Genomic DNA, 25,197 nt, shown 5'->3' with positions numbered 1-25,197 from the left:
TACAGTGCAAATATTACACTGGGTACTTGACTGTAGGTGTCTCAAAAGGATTCCCCATGAAAGATGCAGTGTTATTACTGGGTAATAACATTACTACTGTTAGTTCGTGTCCTGAACCTATAATGATTAATTCTTCTCCAGTGTTGGCCATAACTCGGGCAACATCCCAAGGGTTGTCTGGAGAGAATGTTGACCTATCCTTGGACGACTCCGATCTCGGAATAGCCACATTGTTTTACGAGGAAAACTGGCCAGAGCCTCGTAGATCAAGTGAACAGACCCCGATCAAGCCTTCCTATTCCCAGGTTGCAGGATTGTCAGATGTCTCTGTTTCCATGCCCGAGGGACTGTCCTTCCGGGAGGAACAACGAAAGGACCCTTCTTTAAAATTCGCTTTTGAGGCAGCCATGGGTAAATCCTCTTTGGGTCATCCGGTCAAGTATGAAGTTAAAAACGATTATTTGATCTGCACTGAGACTGGTAAGGAGATAGAGGGCCGGCAATTGTATGACAGGTTCGTGGTTCCAACGAAGTATAGACCTCAAATATTAAATATAGCTCATAATACGTCATTAGGAGGTCACTTAGGAATTACAAAAACCTTTTATAGAATCACAAAAGAATTTTATTGGCCAAAATTAAAGAAAGATGTGAAGAATCATATTAGGTGTTGCCGAGAATGTCAGCAAGTTGGAAAACCTGGACATTCCATTAAACCTGCACCTCTCCAACCTATACCTGCTGATGGAGAACCTTTTGCAGATTTAATTATAGATTGTGTAGGTCCACTACCTAGGTCAAAGTCTGGAAATCAATATTTATTTACGATTATGGATAAAGTAACCAGATATCCTGAAGCAATTCCCATGCGTAGTATTAATACTAAAGCTATTCTCAAAGCTTTAACAAAATTCATTTCTTGTTTTGGCATTCCTAAAACTATTCAAAGTGATCAAGGTACTAACTTCACTGCCAAAGCATTTAGGGAAGTATTAACTAGGTTAGGGATAATCCACAACTTATCCACTGCCTATCATCCTCAGTCCCAAGGCGCCTTGGAAAGATTCCACCAGACATTAAAAACAATGATGAGAAGTTTTTGCATGCACTTCCCTACAGACTGGGATGAATCACTACCTTTGTTGCTGTTCTCAGTACGAGAAACGGTGCAAGAGTCTACAGGGTATAGTCCTTTTGAGCTGATCTTTGGGCACAATGTACGAGGTCCTCTTCGGGTGCTCAAAGAAGGATGGATGGGAGAAGACGTTAGTTCAACACTCTACAATCCGTCTTCAAGGTTGCAGGTGGCACGTCAGTTAGCCAAGGCTAACCTAAAGACAGCTCAAAGCAAGATGAAACAGAGGTATGACAGAAGTGCACAATTCCGCTCCTTCCATCCAGGAGACAAGGTGTTGGTGCAGGAACCTATACCTGGCCACACCTTGAAAGCTAGATTTACGGGACCTATGCAGATTGTAAGTAGATTATCTGATGTAAATTATGTGGTAGCTCCCATTGATAAGACCTCAAAATTTAAAACTTACCACATTAATCAGTTAAAGTACTTCCATACACCAGATAAAGTCCCAGTAATGACTCTCTCCTCTACCTCTGAGGACAACTCTGACTCTTTGCACTCTATCTCTGAAATTAATATTAAACTTTCAAATTCTGTCCTCCTCAAGGATCCTAGCCCTTTAATGGAGAGATTATCTGAAACGCAAGCAAAAAATTTAACTGAGCTTCTACAGTCATATCCTAATATTTTTTCGGATGTGCCGAAAAAATGTACGTTAGGTTACCATGATGTAGATGTGGGAAACTCTAAACCAATTAAACTCTCCCCCTACAGAGCTAATCCTGAAAAGCAAAGGCTACTTCAGCAGGAAGTAGAATTTTTGTTAAAACATGGTTTAGTGGAGGAGGAGTCTAGTCCATGGGCTTCCCCGTGCATCCTTGTGAAGAAGGCTGATGGAGGGTTTCGTATGTGTACAGACTACCGTAAAGTGAACGAGGTCACAATTACAGATGCTTACCCTCTTCCTCGTCTGGATGACGTAATTGACTTTGTGGGTAAGGCTACTTTTGTGTCCAAATTAGATCTCCTCAAAGGCTACTATCAGGTACCTTTGACAGATAAGGCGAAGGAAATCTCTGCCTTCGTAATTCCAGGTCATTATCAATACACAGTTACCCCCTTCGGAATGAAAAATTCCCCCTCTTCATTCCAGAAACTTATCCATCAGGCTATTAAAGGACTTGAAGGCACGGCAGCGTACCTAGATGATATTGTTGTGGTGTCTGATACTTGGGATCAACACCTACTTAGACTTAAGGCTCTTTTTGAGACCTTTAAGAGTTCCCATTTAACAGTTAATTTATCTAAATCTTCCTTTGGCCAGGCCACTGTCATTTTTCTAGGCCATGAAGTAGGTAGTGGTAAAGTTGCACCTAAACTTGCTAAAGTTCTTTCTATTAAAGATTATCCAGTTCCTCATGATAGGAAATCTCTTCAACGTTTCCTAGGCATGATAGGATTTTACAGAAGATTCTGTAAGAATTTCTCAGATATTGTAGCCCCTCTTACCTCTCTTACCAGTCATAAAGTTCCCTTTAATTGGACGTCAGATTGTAACACTGCTTTTAATAAAGCAAAAAGATTATTGTGTACTGCACCCATTCTCTTGTCTCCAGACTTCTCCAAACCTTTTTCATTACAGGTTGATGCTTGTGAGTCTGGGGTTGGGGCAGTACTATTACAAATCGGGAACAAGGAGTTGCAGCCTGTAGCATACTTTTCAGCAAAGTTCCAGCCGCATCAGAGGGCTTATTCTACCATTGAAAAAGAAGCCCTCGCGCTGGTACTGGCTTTGGAGCATTTCGATGTTTATGTGGGCCAGACATCGCAGGTGGTCACAGTCTACAGTGATCACAATCCTCTAGTATATCTCCAAGCCATGAAGAACCACAACACAAGGCTCATGCGCTGGACGCTAAGGCTGCAGCCCTACAATATTTATATTAAATATATTGCCGGCAAAGAAAATATGTTGGCAGACTCTTTATCTAGAGTATAATATTTTATTTAGGTTAGGATGTTATTTGTGGTAACCCCTTTTCATGCTCTTTTTTTTATCCCCTGGTGTGGGTTTTTTTTTAGTGAGGGGATGCGGGCTACCGTCCGCCTGTATCTTGGACCTATGCTAGCCTGTCTGACTGCTGTCTCACTCTAAGTTTAGGGTTTGGCTTTTGGTCACGAGAAAAGCTGAGCTCTATCAAAGAGTTGGATGGTGGAGAGGAAAGGCGGTCCCATTACTTTGTGCCATGGCGGCACAGTTACCACTGGGAGGTGGCAGCCTAATCCTGAGCCTTCTCGGGGTGGGGGTGTGGCATGCAAAGAGTACGTAACCTTTATTCGGCGCACGTACACACCCTCATTTACAGGCTATCTCCCCCAACCAGCGAACCAGGTTGCTAAGAGTTGATGATGGGGCCCCGTCGTTCAACTAGTGACCAGGTTCTAGCCAATAAGAAGATGGTTTTGGCAATCGCAGAGGTTATGTGGGTACCGCTCTCCTGTCTGCCCTTGTCATTCCCATTCTAGAGCTGGTTGAAGCACGGTCTGCTATCTTGTGGCTTCTATTTCTGCTTTGCTTACCGTGGAGTGCACTATACTTATCACTGTACATAGTGTACATATTGCTGTTATAAATTGGTGAAGGATAATATAAGTCTAAACTTTTTCTACTGTGTTTATTTGCTCCCATTACACCCGGGGTAACAGGCCATTTGAATCCTGGGTTGTAATACTGTGGAAGGAGTAACCATAGAGGAGGCTGGACAAGGTGGGAGCCTAGAGGTGAGGGGACGTTTAGACACGAGAATAAGAAATACGGGAGAGTCTCCAATGGAGGCATAGATGAGAAACTGCCATAGCATAGGGGAAACCTTCTGCCTCTGAGACAACGGATTTCTCACTCATTTAAGTAAACTTGGCATCGGCGAGAATAAGATGCGCGAGCCTCATGACAATTAAGGCAATAGGGAGGTAGACTACAAGATATTGGTATGGTCATCGGCACCACAGCTTGGGCATTCAGCTATGGACCTGCAATATATTGCAGGATAACCAAAACTCCAGCAATTTCTATACTGTTGCGGTGTAGGGATCACATTTTGAACCTGTAAACGATGTGCCACTATATAAACAGAGGATGGGAGCTCACAGCAGTCGAAAATTAATCGAGCTACATTGCAAGGGTATCGTCTCCGCCCGCGGGCAGGGAGGACCTAAGTGTTTACTTTGAGGATTGGAAGGTCTTGGAGTTTCAGCTGTTCCAGAATGTCATCGCCAAGTCTGGAAATTCTGTTGGACAATGGTATGGGGCAGAATGACAGTACCACTACAAGAATTGAGGGAATGATGTTTTTCAATAGTTACAGGAATAATATCGTAATAAAGTTGGTAGAATTACCGACAATATGTAAAGTAAAAGGACACAAGTGCAACTAATGTGACATTTTATTGTGGCAACGTTTCGCTCTCCAGGAGCTTTATCAAGCCATTACCATTACTTTATCAAGCCATTACTATTACTTTATCAAGCCATGGCTTGATAAAGCTCCTGGAGAGTGAAACGTTGCCACAATAAAATGTCACATTAGTTGCACTTGTGTCCTTTTACTTTACAGTAATAATATCGATACTTGAAAGAGAAAGATCGTGAGCTTGGTTAGCATTCTGGACAGTGATGCGAGTACTGTTCTTGAGAGCATGAAAGGATACATCTTTACCAACATGGCGTAGAAGCCCCTTGCCAATAGTATGGTCGGATAGGCAGTAGAGGAAGTCGGTTGTAAAGTAAAAAAAACTTTGTTCATGTTGAAACAGTGGAAAGGGAGTTTGTGACGTGCCATTTTTGAGTAGAATGAGAAGGAAGCGAAGAAGAATCGGGCAATTGTCGTGGAAATTTAGGTGTGGGACCGGAGTTGGTCTGACGTGGGGCAGGTGGGTAATTCGAAAATTGCCGCACCATAGAGGAAGAAGCCGGAAGCATAGTCAAAGAAGAACGCAGGTCAGACGTACCGAAGTAGTCAGTCAAAACCCGGGTACCTGAAGCGGGCAACAAAACTGTACCAGCAAGAGGTACAGGGGCATTAGAAGTGTCCAAAGAGTGGTCAAAAAATGAGGCAGGGCCAGAACAGGGTTCAGTATCAGGAAGGGGCCCAGGGGGAGCAGGTTCGTGGATTTGGGGCTCCATGGTTAGGTCACTTCTTTGTGTGTTTTTTAGAAAAAAAGGGGGGGGGGAACGTGGAGGAATAGCTTCTAGGAGATAAAAGGGCCGTAAATCCCCTCTGCACCCAAGAGGGCCTCAGCACCGCAAGTAGTGTGGATGCGGCATGGAACCCGTGCCATACCCTACCCTTTATGCCAGTAAACCAGAAATCCGGAATAGCAACCTCACGTCGGTGGACTAGAGAGGGCGGCCGGACACCCGCCACAAATCTTCATCTTCATCATCTTCATCATCTTCATCATCATCTTCATCTTCATCATCTTCATCATCATCTTCATCATCATCTTTATCATCTTCATCATCTTCATCATCATCTTCTTCATCTTCTTCATCTTCATCATCTTCATCTTCATCATCTTCATCATCTTCATCATCTTCATCTTCATCTTCATCATTTCATCATCTTCATCTTCATCATCTTCATCTTCATCATCTTCATCTTCATCATCTTCATCATCATCTTCATCATCTTCATCATCTTCATCATCATCTTCATCATCTTCATCATCTTCATCATCTTCATCTTCATCATCTTCTTCATCTTCTTCATCTTCATCATCTTCATCTTCATCATCTTCATCTTCTTCATCTTCATCATCTTCATCTTCATCATCTTCATCATCTTCATCTTCATCATCTTCATCTTCATCATCTTCATCATCTTCATCTTCATCATCTTCATCTTCATCATCTTCATCATCTTCATCTTCATCATCTTCATCATCTTCATCATCTTCATCATCTTCATCATCTTCATCATCTTCATCTTCATCATCATCTTCATCATCATCATCATCTTCATCATCTTCATCTTCATCATCTTCTTCGTTGGGTTTCAGGGCCACTGACAGCATCGAGCCCGGCCGTCCAGTGCTAGGAGAGGGAATATCGACCAAAGTGGAAGAATGTCTTGACTAATAACTGTGTATCATATGTCTCTGATATGCCCTGAAGCCAGCAGGAAGGAGCAGGTACCTCCTTCAGCCACCTCCCCCTGGAATCCGAAAGGCAGGCTCCAGAGATACACCCGCCACCCGAATGACACCCAAAGTCGCCCCCCTCCCCGAAGACTGGAGAGGGATCGGGACATCCCCAGGCGATCCAGATTCTACGGCAAACTACACCACTGTCAAGGACCTCAACGGAATGGGATGGACCTCGGTAACCTTCCCCCCTTCTAGGAACTAGAGTGCCTGTGGGAAGAATCCCAAAGGCTGAAAATAGGAAGGCAATAGGGGAGGGATGAGGAGGTGGAAAGGGAAAAGGGGGGGATGGGGAGGATGGGATTGGGAAGGGGGGATTGGGGGTAATTAGGTTCGGTTTGAGGAAGGAGATTCAATGGTCTAATTCCTCAGACCAAGAGCCTCTTTACTGCGCCAAGGAGCCCCCTTGAAGAGGCATATCTTTCTAAACAGCACAAATTTTGAAGCTTTAAGAATATGAAGCCACAATACAGCGACTGGAACAACACACAAATAACCCGCACAATGAGGAATGAATCTAATGACGTTTTGGGCAGACTTTGACCTTTAACTGGTTAATGGTCCGAGTCGGACAGAAACGTCGTCATAAATTATATTCTATGTGTGGATTATTTGTGTATTGTAATTTTAAGCATCATTTCCATATTCAGTGACCTAAAAATTAGTACGACTAGTTTTTTTTCCAAATCTATTTCGCTGTTGATAATTTTTTTTGAGGATGGGACGGGATATTTGAAGTGTTTCCTGTAGTGTTTAGGTTTAAACCTAAAAACGAATCTGGTGTCTGTCTCCTTCCCGATTTCACTCTTCTCCACTATCCTAACACTGACTGAATGGATATTAACTTCGTGCAACTCATCTGGTTGCTCGTCTTCCCTCAGTGGTTGCTCGTCTTCCCTCAGTGGTTGCTCGTCTTCCATCAGTGGTTGCTCGTCTTCCCTCAGTGGTTGCTCGTCTTCCATCAGTGGTTGCTCGTCTTCCATCAGTGGTTGCTCGTCTTCCATCAGTGGTTGCTCGTCTTCCATCAGTGGTTGCTCGACTTCCATCAGTGGTTGCTCGTCTTCCCTCAGTGGTTGCTCGTCTTCCCTCAGTGGTTGCTCGTCTTCCATCAGTGGTTGCTCGTCTTCCATCAGTGGTTGCTCGTCTTCCATCAGTGGTTGCTCGTCTTCCATCAGTGGTTGCTCGTCTTCCATCAGTGGTTGCTCGTCTTCCCTCAGTGGTTGCTCGTCTTCCATCAGTGGTTGCTCGTCTTCCATCAGTGGTTGCTCGTCTTCCATCAGTGGTTGCTCGTCTTCCCTCAGTGGTTGCTCGTCTTCCCTCAGTGGTTGCTCGTCTTCCATCAGTGGTTGCTCGTCTTCCATCAGTGGTTGCTCGTCTTCCATCAGTGGTTGCTCGTCTTCCATCAGTGGTTGCTCGTCTTCCATCAGTGGTTGCTCGTCTTCCATCAGTGGTTGCTCGTCTTCCATCAGTGGTTGCTCGTCTTCCATCAGTGGTTGCTCGTCTTCCCTCAGTGGTTGCTCGTCTTCCATCAGTGGTGCTCGTCTTCCATCAGTGGTTGCTCGTCTTCCATCAGTGGTTGCTCGTCTTCCATCAGTGGTTGCTCGTCTTCCATCAGTGGTTGCTCGTCTTCCCTCAGTGGTTGCTCGTCTTCCATCAGTGGTTGCTCGTCTTCCATCAGTGGTTGCTCGTCTTCCCTCAGTGGTTGCTCGTCTTCCATCAGTGGTTGCTCGTCTTCCCTCAGTGGTTGCTCGTCTTCCATCAGTGGTTGCTCGTCTTCCATCAGTGGTTGCTCGTCTTCCATCAGTGGTTGCTCGTCTTCCATCAGTGGTTGCTCGTCTTCCCTCAGTGGTTGCTCGTCTTCCATCAGTGGTTGCTCGTCTTCCATCAGTGGTTGCTCGTCTTCCATCAGTGGTTGCTCGTCTTCCATCAGTGGTTGCTCGTCTTCCATCAGTGGTTGCTCGTCTTCCATCAGTGTCGTCACGTCCAGGTTTCATACATCCAGAAAGTCTATCTTTCTACTTCGTTTTCTATGCCCAGGAAAATTAAACATTATTTTCCTTGCCTTTTTTTTTTTAATTTCTTCTGCTTGAATAGTCTTTCTTATGTGTGTTTCAGTGATAAAACATTAACTGTTTCATTGCACTTTCGAAATTCTTTAAATTTTTGTCATTTGCAGTTTCATTTAACTTTCTCGTTTATTCTGAATATCAATTTTCTTAACAAATATTACCTATTGTTTGTTATTTTTTTGTATACGACAATAATTTGCAACATTGTTTCATATTTTTTTAGAATTTTTGTCTTTAATATATTAGTCATTATCTTGCGTTTATTACTGATTTGTCTCCTTTCTATTTCAAAGTCTCCGTATCAACGTTTAGTGTTAAGCTTTCATTATTTTCACGACCTTTAACCTATTTTCTAAGCTGCAGCTTTACTTATTTTTTCTAATATCTTGCTTTAAATAGTTACTTATCGGTTTATTCATTTTTTTTACCAGTACGAGTGAGTATATGGCCCAGTTACTGCACATATGGCGTAAACTATAGGAGGGGTCATTAAGAATCTGGAGTCGATTCCTAGGTCACCAACCCTTCGGCCCAATCCCACACCTAGCCTTCCGGTTGTTGGCTTGATTGACCAGGCTGTTGGTGCCAGCCGTATTCAATCCAACGTAATGCAGCACAGCTTGACTAATCAGGAACTGACTTGAAGATCCTCGCTAATTTTCTCTCTAGTACAGATAAAGGTTTCGTGGTGATCCTCCTATATTTATGGAATCTAGTTTCTCCTTAATTTACTTTACGTTGTGTTAAGTGAAGGAACACAAGCGCAACTATTGAGATAATTTATTGTGGAAACGTTTCGCTCTCCAGGAGCTATGTTAAGCCGTTCTTTACAGTTTTACTTATATTTTCACGGACGCCACGGACACGTACTTTAGTATTCATTTCACTATAAACACACAAGAGTTATGTTTATGTGGCTCTAAGTTGAAACTTATTGTAATGATGTCTGAAATAGACACAGTGATGATGTCTGAAATAAGCAGTGAAGATGATAAATCTAGTTGAAATAGACACCATGAGGATGATGATGGTGCCTGTGTACTCACCTAGTTGTGGTTGCAGGGGTGGATTTATAGCTCCTGGCCCCGCCTCTTCACTGGTCGCTACTGGGTCACTCCCAGAACCACGAGCTTTATCCTACCTCTGTTTAGGCTATGTATGTATCCTGCCTCCACTACACTACATGTGTGTAGGTATGTGTGTGTGTAGGTGTGTAGGTGTAGGTGTGTGTGTGTAGGTGTGTGTGTAGGTGTGTGTGTAGGTGTAGGTGTGTGTAGGTGTAGGTGTGTGTGTAGGTGTAGGTGTGTGTGTAGGTGTTTGTGTGTGTGCTGGTGTAGGTGTGTGTGTAGGTGTGTGTGTAGGTGTGTGTGTAGGTGTGTGTGTAGGTGTGTGTGTAGGTGTGTGTGTAGGTGTGTGTGTAGGTGTGTGTGTAGGTGTGTGTGTAGGTGTGTGTGTGTAGGTGTGTGTGTAGGTGTGTGTGTAGGTGTGTGTGTGTAGGTGTGTGTGTAGGTGTGTGTGTGTAGGTGTGTGTGTGTAGGTGTGTGTGTAGGTGTGTGTGTGTAGGTGTGTGTGTAGGTGTGTGTATAGGTGTGTAGGTGTGTGTATAGGTGTGTAGGTGTGTGTGTAGGTGTGTGTAGGTAGGTGTAGGTGTGTGTAGGTAGGTGTAGGTGTGTGTGTGTAGGTAGGTGTAGGTGTGTGTGTGTAGGTGTGTGTAGGTAGGTGTAGGTAGGTGTAGGTAGGTGTAGGTAGGTGTAGGTAGGTGTAGGTAGGTGTAGGTAGGTGTAGGTGTGTGTAGGTGTGTGTAGGTGTGTGTAGGTAGGTGTAGGTAGGTGTAGGTAGGTGTAGGTAGGTGTAGGTGTAGGTATGTGTAGGTGTATACTCACCTAGTTGAGGTTGCAGGGGTCGAGTCCGAGCTCCTGGCCCCGCCTCTTCACTGGTCGCTACTAGGTCACTCTCCCTGAACCGTGAGCTTTATCATACCTTTGCTTAAAGCTATGTATGGATCCTGCCTCCACTACATCGCTTCCCAAACTATTCCACTTCCTGACTACTCTGTGGCTGAAGAAATACTTCCTAACATACCTGTGATTCATCTGTGTCTTCAACTTCCAACTGTGTCACCTTGTTACTGTGTCCAATCTCTGGAACATCCTGTCTTTGTCCACCTTGTCAATTCCTCTCAGTATTTTGTATGTCGTTATGTCTCCCCTATCTCTCTTGTCCTCCAGTGTCGTCAGGTTGATTTCCTTTAACCTCTCCTCGTAGGACATACCTCTTAGCTCTGGGACTAGTCTTGTTGCAAACCTTTGCACTCTCTAGTTTCTTTACGTGCTTGGCTAGGTGTGGGTTCCAAACTGGTGCCTCATACTCCAACATGGGCCTAACGTACACGGTGTACAGGGTCCTGAATGATTCCTTATTAAGATGTCGGAATGCTGTTCTGAGGTTTGCTAGACGCCTATATGCTGCAGCCGTTATTTGGCTGATGTGCGCTTCAGGAGATGTGCCTGGTGTTATACTCACCCCAAGATCTTTTTCCTTGAGTGAGGTTTGTAGTGTCTGGCCCCCTAGACTGTTCTCCGTCTGCAGTCTTCTTTGCCCTTCCCCAATCTTCATGACTTTGCACTTGGTGGGATTGAACTCCAGGAGCCAATTGCTGGACCAGGTCTGCAGCCTGTCCAGATCCCTTTGTAGTTCTGCCTGGTCTTCGATCGAGTGAATTCTTCTCATCAACTTCACGTCATCTGCAAACAGGGACACCTCGGAGTCTATTCCTTCCGTCATGTCGTTCACAAATACCAGAAACAGCACTGGTCCTAGGACTGACCCCTGTGGGACCCCGCTGGTCACAGGTGCCCACTCTGACACCTCGCCACGTACCATGACTCGCTGCTGTCTTCGTGACAAGTATTCCCTGATCCATTGTAGTGCCTTCCCTGTTATCCCTGCTTGGTCCTCCAGTTTTTGCACTAATCTCTTGTGTGGAACTGTGTCAAACGCCTTCTTGCAGTCCAAGAATATGCAATCCACCCACCCCTCTCTCTCTTGTCTTACTGCTGTCACCATGTGTGTGTAGGCGTGTGTGTGTGTGTGTGTGTGTGTGTGTGTGTGTGTGTGTGTGTGTGTGTGTGTGTGTGTGCGTGTGTGTGCGTGTGTGTGTGTGTGTGTGTGTGTGTGTGTGTGTGTGTGTGTGTGTGTGTGTGTGTGTGTGTAGGTGTAGGTGTAGGTGTGTAGAATGATATCGCTTCACGTCACCATACTCATCATTAGAGTCGTCCTACTGACTGAATTTAGCGAAGTTTGCGAGCTAGATGCTCGTCGTCTATGATAGCTCGCGTGATAGCACATCAGTATTCTTATTTTGCCAGTAGAAGGCCTAGGTCACATGACCAAAAGCTCCAGCTGCGAGTCATCAATATGACTCAGACCCGCGTTAGGAAACACTTGTGCTGTTTCCTGATAAACTTTACCTAACTCGAATGACGAAGAGCGAAAGCGTTTGCTGCGAGTGTCACTTCGAGGTTATTAACATCTGACGTAATGGTTCGTAATATAAAGGAGTTAGATATGCGGTGAGTCAGAGTGGCTCCTCCGGTAAGTTCCTGTCGGGATTGTGCAGTTGCTTAATGAACCGGATAATAAAGTGGTGAAGAAAAGAGGAGGAGGAGGAGGAAAAGGTGGGATGAGGAGCAGGCAGGAATAGGAGGACGAAGAGGCAGAGGAAAAATGGGAAGAGGAGAGAGGAAGAGGGAGGAGGGCATAACAGGGGAGAGAAAGACGAAAAGGGAGAGGAGGAGGAAGTAAGGGGAAGAAAACGAAGGGAGGAGGAGGAAGGGGGAGGAGGACCAAAATGAGGGAGGAGGAAAAGAAGGATGAGGAGAGGAGAAAGGAGCAGCAGAAGGAAAATGAGGAGGATGAGAAGGATGAAGAGAATGGAGAGGAGGAGGAGAATGCAAAGGAGGAGAATGCAAAGGAGGAGGAGAATGCAAAGGAGGAGGAGGAGGAGGAGGAGGAGGAGGAGGAGGAGGAGGAGGAATTTGACTGACAGCCTGAGTAATTCACTCATGGACTGACAGACCCACACCCAAGACCAACTAGAGATTCAACCAAGATTTACAAGAGACTAGTCATCAAGCATTTATCAACACCGAAGCAAACATTACCATGATCTGTTTATCACTCCTGTTTATATCTCCGGTCGTCCACCACCACTGTTAAGTCAACTTTTCTTGGTACTGTCGACTTTACCAACCTGGAGACAGGTTGGTGTACTGGTATACGAAGGCATGAGTATACCCGTGACTAACATGAGGGAGTTGAGCGGCAGCTTTTCCCAAAGGCAATTTGTCTGCGTACCGAAATAGCAGTTAAAATACAATTGATCAACACTATTGTTATTATTATTACTATTATTATCGTTGGAGTCGTTTAAACAATAATAATCAAAGGGGATCTGAAGAATGGGAGATAAAATGGTTTGAATCAGAAAGAAAGACTATCCCCAGTTCACTGAATCAAGAGCTTTGTAATTATACAGAAATTACACTACGGATATTACAACGTCACAGCAAGAGTAATATAGTATTCAGGTCATGGAGTAATAGTGTCCAGGTAAAGGAGTAATACATACAAAACTCAAATCAAGGAACAATACAATGTTCAGATCCTGGAATGATAGTGTTCAAGTCTTGGAGTAACAGTTTTCAGGTCACTGATTAACAGTCTACAGGTTAATCAGAATGATCAGTAATAACCGGATAAGCAGAACACTCTGGATACCCGTGAGGTAGTGATCCTCTTTTCATATTTACAAGCTTGTAAAATGTTTGTCCTGTAAATCAGCTACAGGTCAAAATTTAGGCGAGACTCGTGTTAGGAAAGACTAGTTCAGTTTCCTGACAAACAAATCACAATCACCAGTTGGGACCAGAACCGTCCCCGTTTTTGCCTAAGCAAATTTAGAATAAATATAATAGAAATAAATTCAATCAACATGATGTAAATATGTAATACGAGTAAAAGAAAAACGTTAATAAAACGCCAACGGGAACTGTTTTGCTTTCAAGTCCCTGTCGTTTGATCTTCTGACTCGCTGTTGTGTGCAGGAAATAAAGCAATATAACAATAAACTTCTTTATTCTTGAATACAACCACGTTTGAGTATCTTCATTCTGGAAACGTTTCGCCAGCTTGTGGTTTCTTCAATCTAATACAGAGAAGAACGGTAGAAGATGAGGCGTTTGAAGCAATCAGTCCCCATAGCTTAGAGTCTGGGTGTTCAGTCCAGAATCAAACCCCCACAACTCAAAGGAAGTTTTCTTTCCAAATCGTTGCCATTAGAAATGTGAAAACTTTCATTGCTCCTCTGCCATTTCCTGGTTCCATCTCTCGCTCGCTGGAGCCACAAGACCAGGAAATTTGTGTGATCTTTCAAGAGCTCTTCAGAGGCATAAGATTTCAGGAGCAATCCACTTCCAACCTCAAAAGCCAGTGTTACGCTGGGTACATCATTTAGCTTTTTTACGTATAGGGAGACTAGTAAGTCGGACGTTATGTGGACATTATTATAAATAATTTACATAATTTACGTAATTCAAATAATGTATATGAAGGAGATACCTGTGCAACACTTGGCTATTTCAACTCTGAAAACGTTTCGCCAGTCTAATACAGAGAAAACAGAGGTAAATCTTCTCGTTGGCGATACTTTACCACAATAAAGATACGCAAGTGTTGCGTAAGTAACTCATTCAACACATGGGCAGCCTCGTGTCGTTCTGTATAGTTTTTTTTTTTTTTAGTACAAATATCGACGTCCTCTACGATCACCGAGTATCACCTGAGTACTTAACATCTTCTGAATGTAAATCTATCTTTGGAAGAGTCACGTATTTTTTTTTTTTTTTGAGGGGGGTGCTAATGCTTCCGGGATAAATTTCTTCTGGTTCACGAGTCATTTATGTTTACATATAGATATGTATTTACACTTGCAAATATGTATTTACATGCAGGGAACGCCTACAAGTAAATAGTGAAAGCTACACTCTTTGGGCCTAGATTTTCCTGTTCAATAGTTTAGCATCTACTGCCTTAGAAGAGTCAGTTGTAGTATTACACAAAAAAAAATATTGGACATCACACAATACAACTTCATATATAATTAAGTTTAACAACCACGGAGACATCACACATACCTGTCTAGGACCTACTTTCACTGGGTAATAGTCGTCCCTCGTACATACCCCGAGCCTCACTCTACATCAACGCTGTGTTCCATACACTTACTATATCTGCTACACGGTTTTTCTAGCTATTAAAAAAATGCTTATAATCATAACCGTAATTTTTAAAGGGGGTGGACCGGTAAGCCAGCGGAAGGCATCTGCAGGATGAGCAAAAGCTGCAGTAGTGGATCATGTGACTATGTGACTATGATCCACGTTAGGAAACACTTCTCTTTTCCTGACAAGTTTTACATAACCTGAACCCTCTCCTAGCTACCCTATTATATGCCTTTTATAAACCTATTAAGGCAACAAGTAGCTCTTTACTCTCACCTAAGTATTAATCACTATTCTGCTACTTTTTAAACCCTTAGTCTACACATCCCCTAACCATCCTAAATCCTCCGTGTTTCTAGCAGTCCCATTTTCAATCATAATTTTCACTAAACTTTATACCTGGTAAACTCTACACTGGAACTATGCACTTCCATGAACATATAACATTTAGCTAATAGTGTTTTTATACAAGACTGTTTCCTTTCACATTTTAGAAAATTTCCCACATTTATCACTATTTCTTTTTCAATGTTATCAAAATCCCTGGTATATTTTTGTTAACTGCACTGGTCCACAAACATCCCCAGAATGGCAGATGTTCACAATTTTTTTTTTTTTTTTTTATGCCGATGGGATTTCTAAGACATTTTATCTTTACCCAAAAGCAGGTGATGAGATGATCTGACTACACCCCCCTCACACCAACCCCCCACACCCCACCCCTACCTCCCCTACCACTCCACCCATCCACACCCCGCCTGTTACACGGTAAAATTAAGCAGAGTATCGATCATGAACAGATCTACATTAAAAAAAAAAACAAATCCTGCCGAGAGACTATTTTGACGGAGAAACATATGCTTAAATCTCTAGAAGACTTATAGGTAAATAGTGCAGCAGTAAATGACTCACCTGGTAGCTGCGTCCTGGCATGCCTCCCACGTACAACAGCGTGTTCATCGGGATCTCCAGTGTGGACCGTCTCAACATCTGACGGCTGATCCAGCGACAGTCCACGTACACCTGGATGCTGTTGTCTTCCTGCACACTGCAGAGGTAGGGAGTAGCAACAGCAGAATAAAGGGGAGTGTTGGCAGCATGAGCCCCCAACAGAATTGACAATACCAGCACACATGGCAAACGTATCAGCACCAGTACCGGTGGCAATGATACCAGTAAGACTCATGTGCCATTGGTATTAGTATCATTACCAGTGCCATCCGTCCAAGGACAGCCAGCAGCAACACGAACAGGACCACCGTCAGTATCAGTACCAACACCAGCATTAGTCATTAGTAGCAGCAGCAGAAGCAGCAGTATTATCACCAGCAGCAGCAACAGTATCAGCACCAGGAGCAATGCCATCAATAACATTAGCAGCATTAGGATCATCGTCGTTGCAAATTACCAACAAATAAAGAAGACAATTATTTCAGTGTTGTATCTATGATTATGATAATTATCATCACCGTTTTAACAATTAACATTCAACTAAGAATGAGTAACGCATCAACATTCAATGCTCTACCATTAAAGATATAAACATATTCAAATACAAAGTGGTTAACACTTCCATAACTTTTTCCTTTTTCACGTTTTCAATGGCCGTCGTCACTCAGCACAAGCCACATGTAAAGTACATTCTCCTACACAGTTCCACCACTCACTACCAAACACATCCAGAGGTAAGTTACTACTGCCGGTGCGTCTATTGTGAACCACGAGGCCAACGCGGCCACACGACTGACACCCAGGTACCCATTATTACTGATGGGTGAACATGGGCAACCGATGTAGGGAAACACGCCCAATGTTTCCACTCCTTCGCCGGGAATCGAACCCAGCACTCACCACGTGAAGCGAGAGCTTTTGCCACCAGGCCACGGGACGCTGGGACCTGTCGTTTACAGTTGGATCAATCGTTATTAATATTATTATACATTATTAGTATATATTATTTTTATTCAGAAGAAAACATACTGATGCTGTTCTTATATATTTTTCCATTAAATATTTTAAATTACTTAATACTGCGCAGATTTAGTCACTGTACAATGTTACAGGCGCATAAAAAATCGCATAAGAGAAACACCTCACAAAAGAGAAACTGACCTTCCAACCATTTAAATTGTTTCAAGATTATTTGAACAAGTTACATATTTTTCTGATGTGATCTCAAGAATTTTTGGCATCTAAAGGTATTAATATTTTGCAAATTAGCGACTAGAAAATAGCTAGTTATTGTGAAGAATCTAGTGAGCTCTAGAGAATGTAACTTTAAAGACAGGCTATAAAATATCTTATTCTCTACACATATGCTGCTATGTATGATAATTCTATGTAACTGTATTTGTGTATACCCGAATAAACTTACTTACTTACTTATTTAAGCACAAAGACTGGGAACAACTGGGTAACTTGGAGGTGTTGCGAAAACTCACCCCTTAAGGGAGGTTCCTTGATGCTGGTAAGGGGCTCTTGATCTAGGGAATTGGATCTGTGCTCCAGTTCCCTGAATTAAGCCTGAATACCTTCCATTCCCACCCCCACCCACATACAGGTGCTGTATAATCCTGCGGGTTTAGAGCTTCCCCATAATTATAATAATGCGAAAACTTAGAAACACTAGGACAACTTACGACTATTGAAGTAACTTGAAACTGGTAAAAATACCAACAAAGTGCTGGAAATTTAGAATAGTTTGAGCAATTTAGAAGCTCCTGAACACTTTACTAGTGTGGAAGAACATAGACATTTTGAAACACTTTAGAAACTCGGGATAAACTTTGATCTTTTGACACAGCGTTGGAACTTTTATAGAACTTAGACATGGTTAAACAGCTTAGAATTACTGGAATTTAAAACTGTTCGAACATCTTAGATATACTAGAATAATTTAGATTTTTTTTTGAATTAGAAATACTGGAATTATTGTTATTATTATTATTATTATTATTATTATTATTATTATTATTATTATTATTATTATTATTATTATTATTATTATTATTATTATTATATTTACGGAGAAGCGCTTAACCCGCAGGAGTCAGAGCCTTTAGAATGTGTGACAGCTTAGCTCGAAGAAATGGGAGGAAAAGTTCAGTTCTCTCGCTCAAGAACCTCTCACCAGGAACCTCCTAGGAAGGGTGGAAAGACTTATATCTTACGGAACATTTAAAAAGCCGTGGCTCAGTTGATAGGGTTCTCAGCTCATATACTGAGGGGTTCCTGGTTCGATTCCCAGCACGGATGGAAATATTGGGCATGTTTCCTCCCATCTGCTGCCCCTCTTCACATAGTAATAATAATAATAATAATAATAATAATAATAATATCTTTATTTCTAAAAGTACATGTACAAGGTATACAGGCCTAGCTGACATCAGTGACATACTACTATATAGAAAGCCACTTGTTATGCAGAGCATTTCGAGCAAATTAGTTCAATTGTGTCCCAGGATACGACCCACACCAGTCGACTAACAGCCAGGTACTCATTTTACTGATGGGTGAACAGGGACAGCAGGTGTCTTATGGAAACGCGTTCTAGTTTTCGAGCCGTACCGGGGAATCGATCCCCAGACCTCAGTGTTTGAGCTGAGTGCGCTAACGATCGAGCAACGTGACATTTCAATAGTATATAGTAGTATGTAGTACATAATAAGTATTAGTCGACTTCTGGGAGTCGCATCCCAGGACTTGGCTCAGAAATGACCTGAGGCAGAATGACATCTCTTTGCCTGTAAACTCAACCGTATTAGCAAATGAGATGGAACTTATATTTCTAGGAAGTTAGATATGGTGGAATTTAGACATGATGATACAACTTAGACGAGTTAGAACTACTGGAATGATTAACAGTTCCAATAAGGCAGCTGAGGTGGTTAAGTCTTACTGATCATTAAACCCAAGAACTGACTTACGTTCATGCATCCATTTGGATCAGAAATATTTTTTTTTATTGTTAGAGATAAACCAGCATGGTTAATAAAGAGCCTAGGGTATGGAAGGTAATAAGGGTTAATCCAAGGACGGGGAGAGTAGCTCCAATTCCTCAAATCAAAGCCCTACACTGCATTCAAGACCTTCTTTCCCAATTCCTTCATGGATATTTCTTTAAAAAGAGTTAGGAATTGTTAGATATGCTTTAGATGCGGGTTTTTTTCAAGATGAGTAGTTTAATGTTTGTGAAAAAAACTCTTGGTCTAAGGAACTAGAGCTATTCTACAATTACTGAGTTAAACCTGATTGACTAGAAATTATATAGCAACTTACTGTTACAATAATATTCTACTTGGAGCAATATTACTAGATCACGGTAACTAAAATATTAAATAATATATGAATATCAGGTAACCAAATTAAAGAAACAAAATCTGCATAGTACTGAGATACAACAGAATAAATCTAACGTTACAATTATACAGTAACAACACATTTCACTAAAAATTTCAACTACAGACAATTCCATTGGTTCTGGTACACAAAACAACGCTCACTAATCTTTTTTCTGCACATGTTGACATTTATTTCTATTGAGAGACAAGTTTTACTTCTAATTGGGTTACCTTTGATATGGAACCGAGTAAGGCAACTAATTTTTAACAGTTATCCCTGACGTATTATACACACAGTAATAAAAATATATTCTGATCAATAGTTTTGAACATCACAAGTCAGTTTATACAATAAGTAGAGATGTTACCTATATTAACCTTTATTACAATGGACATATAACTTTTTCTAAATAGAACTTTATATACTTGATCTGTACACCCAAATTTCCTTCATATTAGTCTGAACCAACTCCTTAACAATTGACTGATAAGGCTGGAAGATAATACCTACACCTTTATTCTCAAATATTATCTGTAATTATGGATGTCCTAATTCTTCGTTTTGATACATTGGTGGTCCTATACAAAGCTTCAAAAATAAATACATTTTTTAACTCGTCGGCCATTTCCCACCGAGGCAGGGTGACCCAAAAAGAAAAACCCAAAAAAGAAAAAAAATTAGACGATCCTCCAAACTGCCAATATCCCAAACCGCTCCTTTAAAGTGCAGGCATTGTACTTCCTATTTCGAGGACTCAAGTCCGGCTAACCGATTTCCCTGAATCCCTTCACAAAATATTACCCTGCGCTCACACTCCAACAGCTCGTTAGGTCGCGAAAACAATTCGTCTCCATTCACTAACACGCTCACGCAGGCTTGCTGGAAGTCCAAGCCCCTCGCCCAGAAAACCTCCTTAATTAACCCCCCTCCCACCAACCTCCTCGGGGACGACCCCTACCCCGCCTTCCTTAAAAATAAATATGTGCATAAAAGTGTACAAGGTGTTTTAAATTGATGGACCCAATTTCAAAGCGGTTTACTTTGAAATTGGGTCAATCATTTTCAAACACTATGTATTTCCTGGAACAGGTCCTAATTATCCTACTTATTCAAAAAATAAATTAAAAAAAAGAACATTAGTTTAAGAACCGTAATTCATGAACTATTTTGTTTTTAAAATTTGAATAAATGCAGAAATTCTCTTGACAGATTGTTGAAGTTTTTATATATTCATCGTCCACAACCAGAGATCAATGATAATTGAAATATTAGTTTATATTTCTTCTGTTAAATATTGTATTTTTGCTTAACATTAATACTCTTCATTTGACAGTTAACGTAATAATATTTGCTCACTGGAACACAATAATTTTCTTAAAAATATTTGTTATTTTTGGACTATTAATAAACAATTGTATCTCATATATATGACTGAGTAATTTACCTGGCTCTATTGTTTGTATAATTTTTATACAAAATTTTTAGTTATGAAATTTTTAGATTTATTTACACAGGAAATATAAACCGACTGATGTAGTTCTTTCGGTGTATATATGCACAGTTTAGCTAAATCTCTATTTTAGAAATGAAATCTTACTCGTCTGGTGGCGAAAAAGTTTGGTGCAGCCATATTGATTACCATTATCAATACGTTTTAAACCCCAGTAACCATCCTTTCAGTTTCACCTCTAGTAAAACGTACGTTTAATTCTGTTATTCAATTTTAAGTAGGTTTTACTGTTTTTCTTTGCTTATACTAATTATATTAATTGGTTATACTAATTATATTAATTGGTTATACTAATTATATTAATTGGTTATACTAATTATATTAATTAGTATTAAACCAGTATGATCTATGCTATTACTTGAAGAATGAATTTAAATATTTCAATATAATTTTAGATTCTTCAAGTGGATGAAGAAACACCCAAAATATCGAGCATTAAAATAAGCTATGTTGTTAGGGTTGGCATGTCCTGTGTGGGTACCTAACGTTTGCAGTATGGTGGCGTAGTGGACTAAGGCGTTGAGAATGTAGCTAATCTCCCAGGAGACTGGCTAAATAACCACTGTGAAAGAATAGTGAAATTCCAAGCGCTTTCTTGACTCCTCACATTATCAAGGAACTATATATATATATATATATATATATATATATATATATATATATATATATATATATATATATATATATATATATATATATATATATTTATAGGATAATGTTAGAAATCACAAAAACACTTTTCTTCCACAGTGGTTGTTTTGCATATTCTGATATCACTTGTTTACTGTGATCTTATTGCAAGTATATATATATATATATATATATATATATATATATATATATATATATATATATATATATATATATATATATATATATATAATTACGAGGGAAATGGTATGAAATGTTTAGAACCAGTCGATTCCCCAGCACTGCATACTACCTTTCCACATCGGGTAACGTGAAAGAACTATTGTTATTTCCATCCTAGGAGTAGGAATTGTTACATCGGAAGGAAGGAGATGTTATAGTGGACGTTAAATTCTTGAAGCTCTCACCGATGCAATTAACTTATTATGAAGGGTAAACTTTGGTAACACCCCTAACCTAATTCGTCGTTATCTTAATTAGATAATAACTATTAATACGATAGCATCTAGCCTGAGACAGCTATTTAGACAGTTAAGTTAGACTTAGAACATAGGCATAGGTAGCATAACGTACTGCCATTGCCTCACCATTGTAGATCTCAGTAAGGCAACAGTGCCACTTCAGAGTTTTGAATCCCAGGCACTTGGGGCAGTCAGCCCCAATATCCCCTGGCAACCGGCCGTATATCACCATGTAGAATATAAGGAGCGCGATAAATCAGGATTAATTACCGTATTATCCTGCATTAAGGCATTCTTCCCCCCCCCCCGAAATATAAAAATGATAACTCTCCCGATGTTGGAAGGGTAATGAAGATTAGGAGAAAAGGAGTTTTTAATTTTTTTTCCACAATATGTCTGTCCAATTGGGATGTGTCTTATAGACTCGTGCGCCTTAAATGCCGGAAAATTCGGTACGCTGTCCCAAAATTCTATAGAATAGGCTCAGTGGCTCAAGTAGTCCCTACATCCATGAACAAGCAAGCATCTTAGCTGATGTTCACAGCACAAGTAAATCAGTATCACTCATACCAGTGTTAGAAATCGCTCAGTTATCGAAAACACTTAGGTTTTGCTGGTTTCACTTGAGGGGCAGCTGGAAGTCTGGCGTCTGCAGGAAGGCCACATCGAGACCCAACATTTAAAATACGATCAGTCTACATCAGTCTAAACGTTGGTAAGTGTATACCAGTGTACATTATTTATATCCCAAACAGAGTCTGGTAACGTCAGTCCAAGTTATACTAGGCGTGAGGTGCTGCTTATGCTATCCTGGGTCTTAAATGCTAGAAATTAGAGGCTGTTTACGAGGTTCTGGGTTTGGGTTGCTAGGTACAAAGGTGATGTGTAGAGGCAGGTCCAGCATTACATAACGCTACTTTACAGCGTGTCGCTAATGCAGCGGTTTTTCAATTATACTCAATCTTCATTTAGACTTCCTACAATAAATATAGTCATCACTCTTATATGCTAAGAACGAAATTATTTTAAGGTAAGTAATGTGTGTACCGTGTAAGTATTTTTTAGGCCTAGCTATAGTGCTCACTTAATATTTAGTAGTGTAAAAATGTTATCAGGCTTTTATTTTAATTAGAAAATGAAAAAAAGGTAATGTTTCACTTTACAGCGATTTTCTCTTTATAGCAGTAGCCTTGAACCTAATCTGCTGTTTAAGCGGGGCCCTCCTGTATAGGTAATGGGTGAGGGATGCTAGAAGTGAAGTATTTAACTCTGGGTACTGGATATGAAGTGTTGAGCTGTTCCTTCAGTGTTTCCACTTTATGCAATAATTCCTTTCCTTATCTTTCCTCTGCTCTAGCCAACATCTCTTGCTCTCAGATTTCCATTAGCTTAATTGTTATATAACGCTATATAAACAATATGGTCGTCATATCTATATCTCTTTATATCACTATTTCTCTCTCTCTCTCTCTCTCTCTCTCTCTCTCTCTCTCTCTCTCTCTCTCTCTCGTGCTATCCTTCCTTCACTTCATACACCAACCCATCCATAACAAAAGTATATCACACACTAAACAATGAACACGGCAACACAAGAGTAACTACACACGGGTAATCAAAAAAAAGTATCTCGCAACAGGTAAACACAAGTAGTTTGTTGCAGACTTCCCAGATAAACAAAAAGTTTCCACAGACACAAACAGGTAGCAAAGTACAGCTGCGCACACTTTTACACCCACTCGCAACAACCTTCAACAAGTCAGTTGACACAGGGCAACTGCCAGAGGTGTGGAAGACAGAAAATTTAGTTCTAGTATTTAAGAAATGAGACAGAGAGGTAGCGCAAAAATACAGGCCAGTGGTTATGATATGCTTAGTATGCAAAGTTATGGAGGAGATAATCTGAAGAATGGTGGAGCACTTAGAAGTGGGTTCATAAATGACAACCAGCCCCTCTTCAGGGATGATAAAGCCTGTATCACAAACATTATGGAGTTCTACGACAAGGTAACAGAAGTAAAACAGGAGAGAGGGGGAGAGAGATAGGGTTGGATATATTGCATATATGTATTTGGGATTGTGGAGCTGCTAAAATAAAAGAGGAAGCAGGACAACGGATAAAGGAATAGTTAACAGGAAGAAAGCAACGACTGACTGTCTAACCGGGAAGAGGAGTCGGAATGGATGTATGTGATGAGAGGGGTTCCACAAGGATCAGTATTAGGAACGGTATTATTTCTTGTACGTGTGCACAACTTGACGGATGGGACAGAGTCAGAGGCATCCCTGACCGAAGAGGATGTGAAACAAGAGAATACAAACAGGTGAGGACAAGGGAAGACTTCAAGTGGAGTTGAACAGACTGCACTTCTGGTCTCACAAGTGGCTGCTAGAATTCAACCCTCGTCAAGTGCAAAGTTATGAAGATTGGGAATGGGCAAAGCAGAACAGGATTCTGGAGCAAAGGCTACAAACGCGGGGTGAGCATTGTACCAAACATTTGACCAAAATAACTGCTACCAACATTTTCGCCTGGAAAACCAAAGACAAGCTTTCAAGGAGCCATCCACGACACTATACTATTTACGTCATACGGCAGTACCATACACACACACACAGATGTGTCAAAGGGATGTTAGGAAGTATTTCTTCAACCACAGAGTTGTTAGAAAGTGGAATAGTCTGGCAAGTGATGTAGTGGAGGCAGGAACCATACATAGTATTAAGACGAATTATGATAAAGCTCGTGGAGAAGGGAGAGGGAGGATCCAGTAGCGGTCAGTAAAGAGCGGGGCCAGGAGCTAGTCTCAACCCTCGCAACCACAATTAGGCGAGTACACATAAACACACGCACACACGCTGCTACTGACACTCAGGTAATCACGCACCTGATCGCCAGCTGGTGCCAATGACCGTCAGTGAGGTTAACATTGATGGGAGCAACATTGATAGGTAGCACATCGTCTTCCCTGGTGGGCCCAGTGTGGAGCAACTCCAATCCCGTTCCCAGGCCCAGTCCAAGGTACACCTCGCCCCCATAGGCCCGGTGCATTATGAACAGCATACCCTGTAGGGGAAACACGGCTGATGTGAACCTGACCTCAGGGGCAGAACATGATGTGATGAACAGTATAGCTTGTGGTGGAGAACAGGAGTGTGGTGAACAGCATAACCTGTGAGGGAAAATATAGTTATGTTGAACAGCTTGCTGTGAGATGGAGAACATGGGTGTTTCGAAGAACATTCTCTGCTGGGGAGAACTTTTGTCAGGTAAACAACATGCCCTGGTGAATATGACCTGTGGACAAGAACATGGGTGTGGTGAACAGCATACCCTATAGGGGAATAACATTAGTATGTGTGGTGAACAGTTTGCAATGAGAGAACAAGAATATGATTACCAGGAATTAAGAGGGTTATGAGGAACAGGTTAAGAGAACACTAGAATGGTGCAAAGGGAAGAGAACAGGGGAATGATGAACAGGAAGCTAGAACTACGGTATAATGAAACATTATGAAACATCATGAAAAATTATGAAACATGCCTAGTTCCACTAGGTACATTATGTTTAAGGGTTTGTATTGTCCAGTGATTAGAGAATCGAGA

General features: G+C 41.4%; 1 protein-coding gene across 1 annotated transcript in view; it reads right to left on the bottom strand.

Annotated features, from left to right (window-relative positions):
• Nucleotides 1-25,197, bottom strand: part of LOC128695258 (uncharacterized) — a 1,855,180-nt gene that overhangs the window by 184,933 nt on the left and 1,645,050 nt on the right. The window contains exons 10-11 of the mRNA XM_070099904.1: nucleotides 24,479-24,657; nucleotides 15,543-15,678 (exon numbers count right to left, since the gene is read on the bottom strand). Coding sequence (XP_069956005.1) covers nucleotides 15,543-15,678; nucleotides 24,479-24,657 — 315 coding nt within the window. The remainder of the gene's footprint in view (nucleotides 1-15,542; nucleotides 15,679-24,478; nucleotides 24,658-25,197) is intronic.

The sequence above is a fragment of the Cherax quadricarinatus genome, chromosome 70 (genome assembly GCF_038502225.1).
Source record: "Cherax quadricarinatus isolate ZL_2023a chromosome 70, ASM3850222v1, whole genome shotgun sequence".
NCBI classification, from domain to species: Eukaryota; Metazoa; Arthropoda; class Malacostraca; order Decapoda; family Parastacidae; genus Cherax; species Cherax quadricarinatus.
The sequence above is the reverse complement of the archived record's forward strand: the minus strand, read 5'-3'. Positions and strand labels throughout refer to the sequence as shown.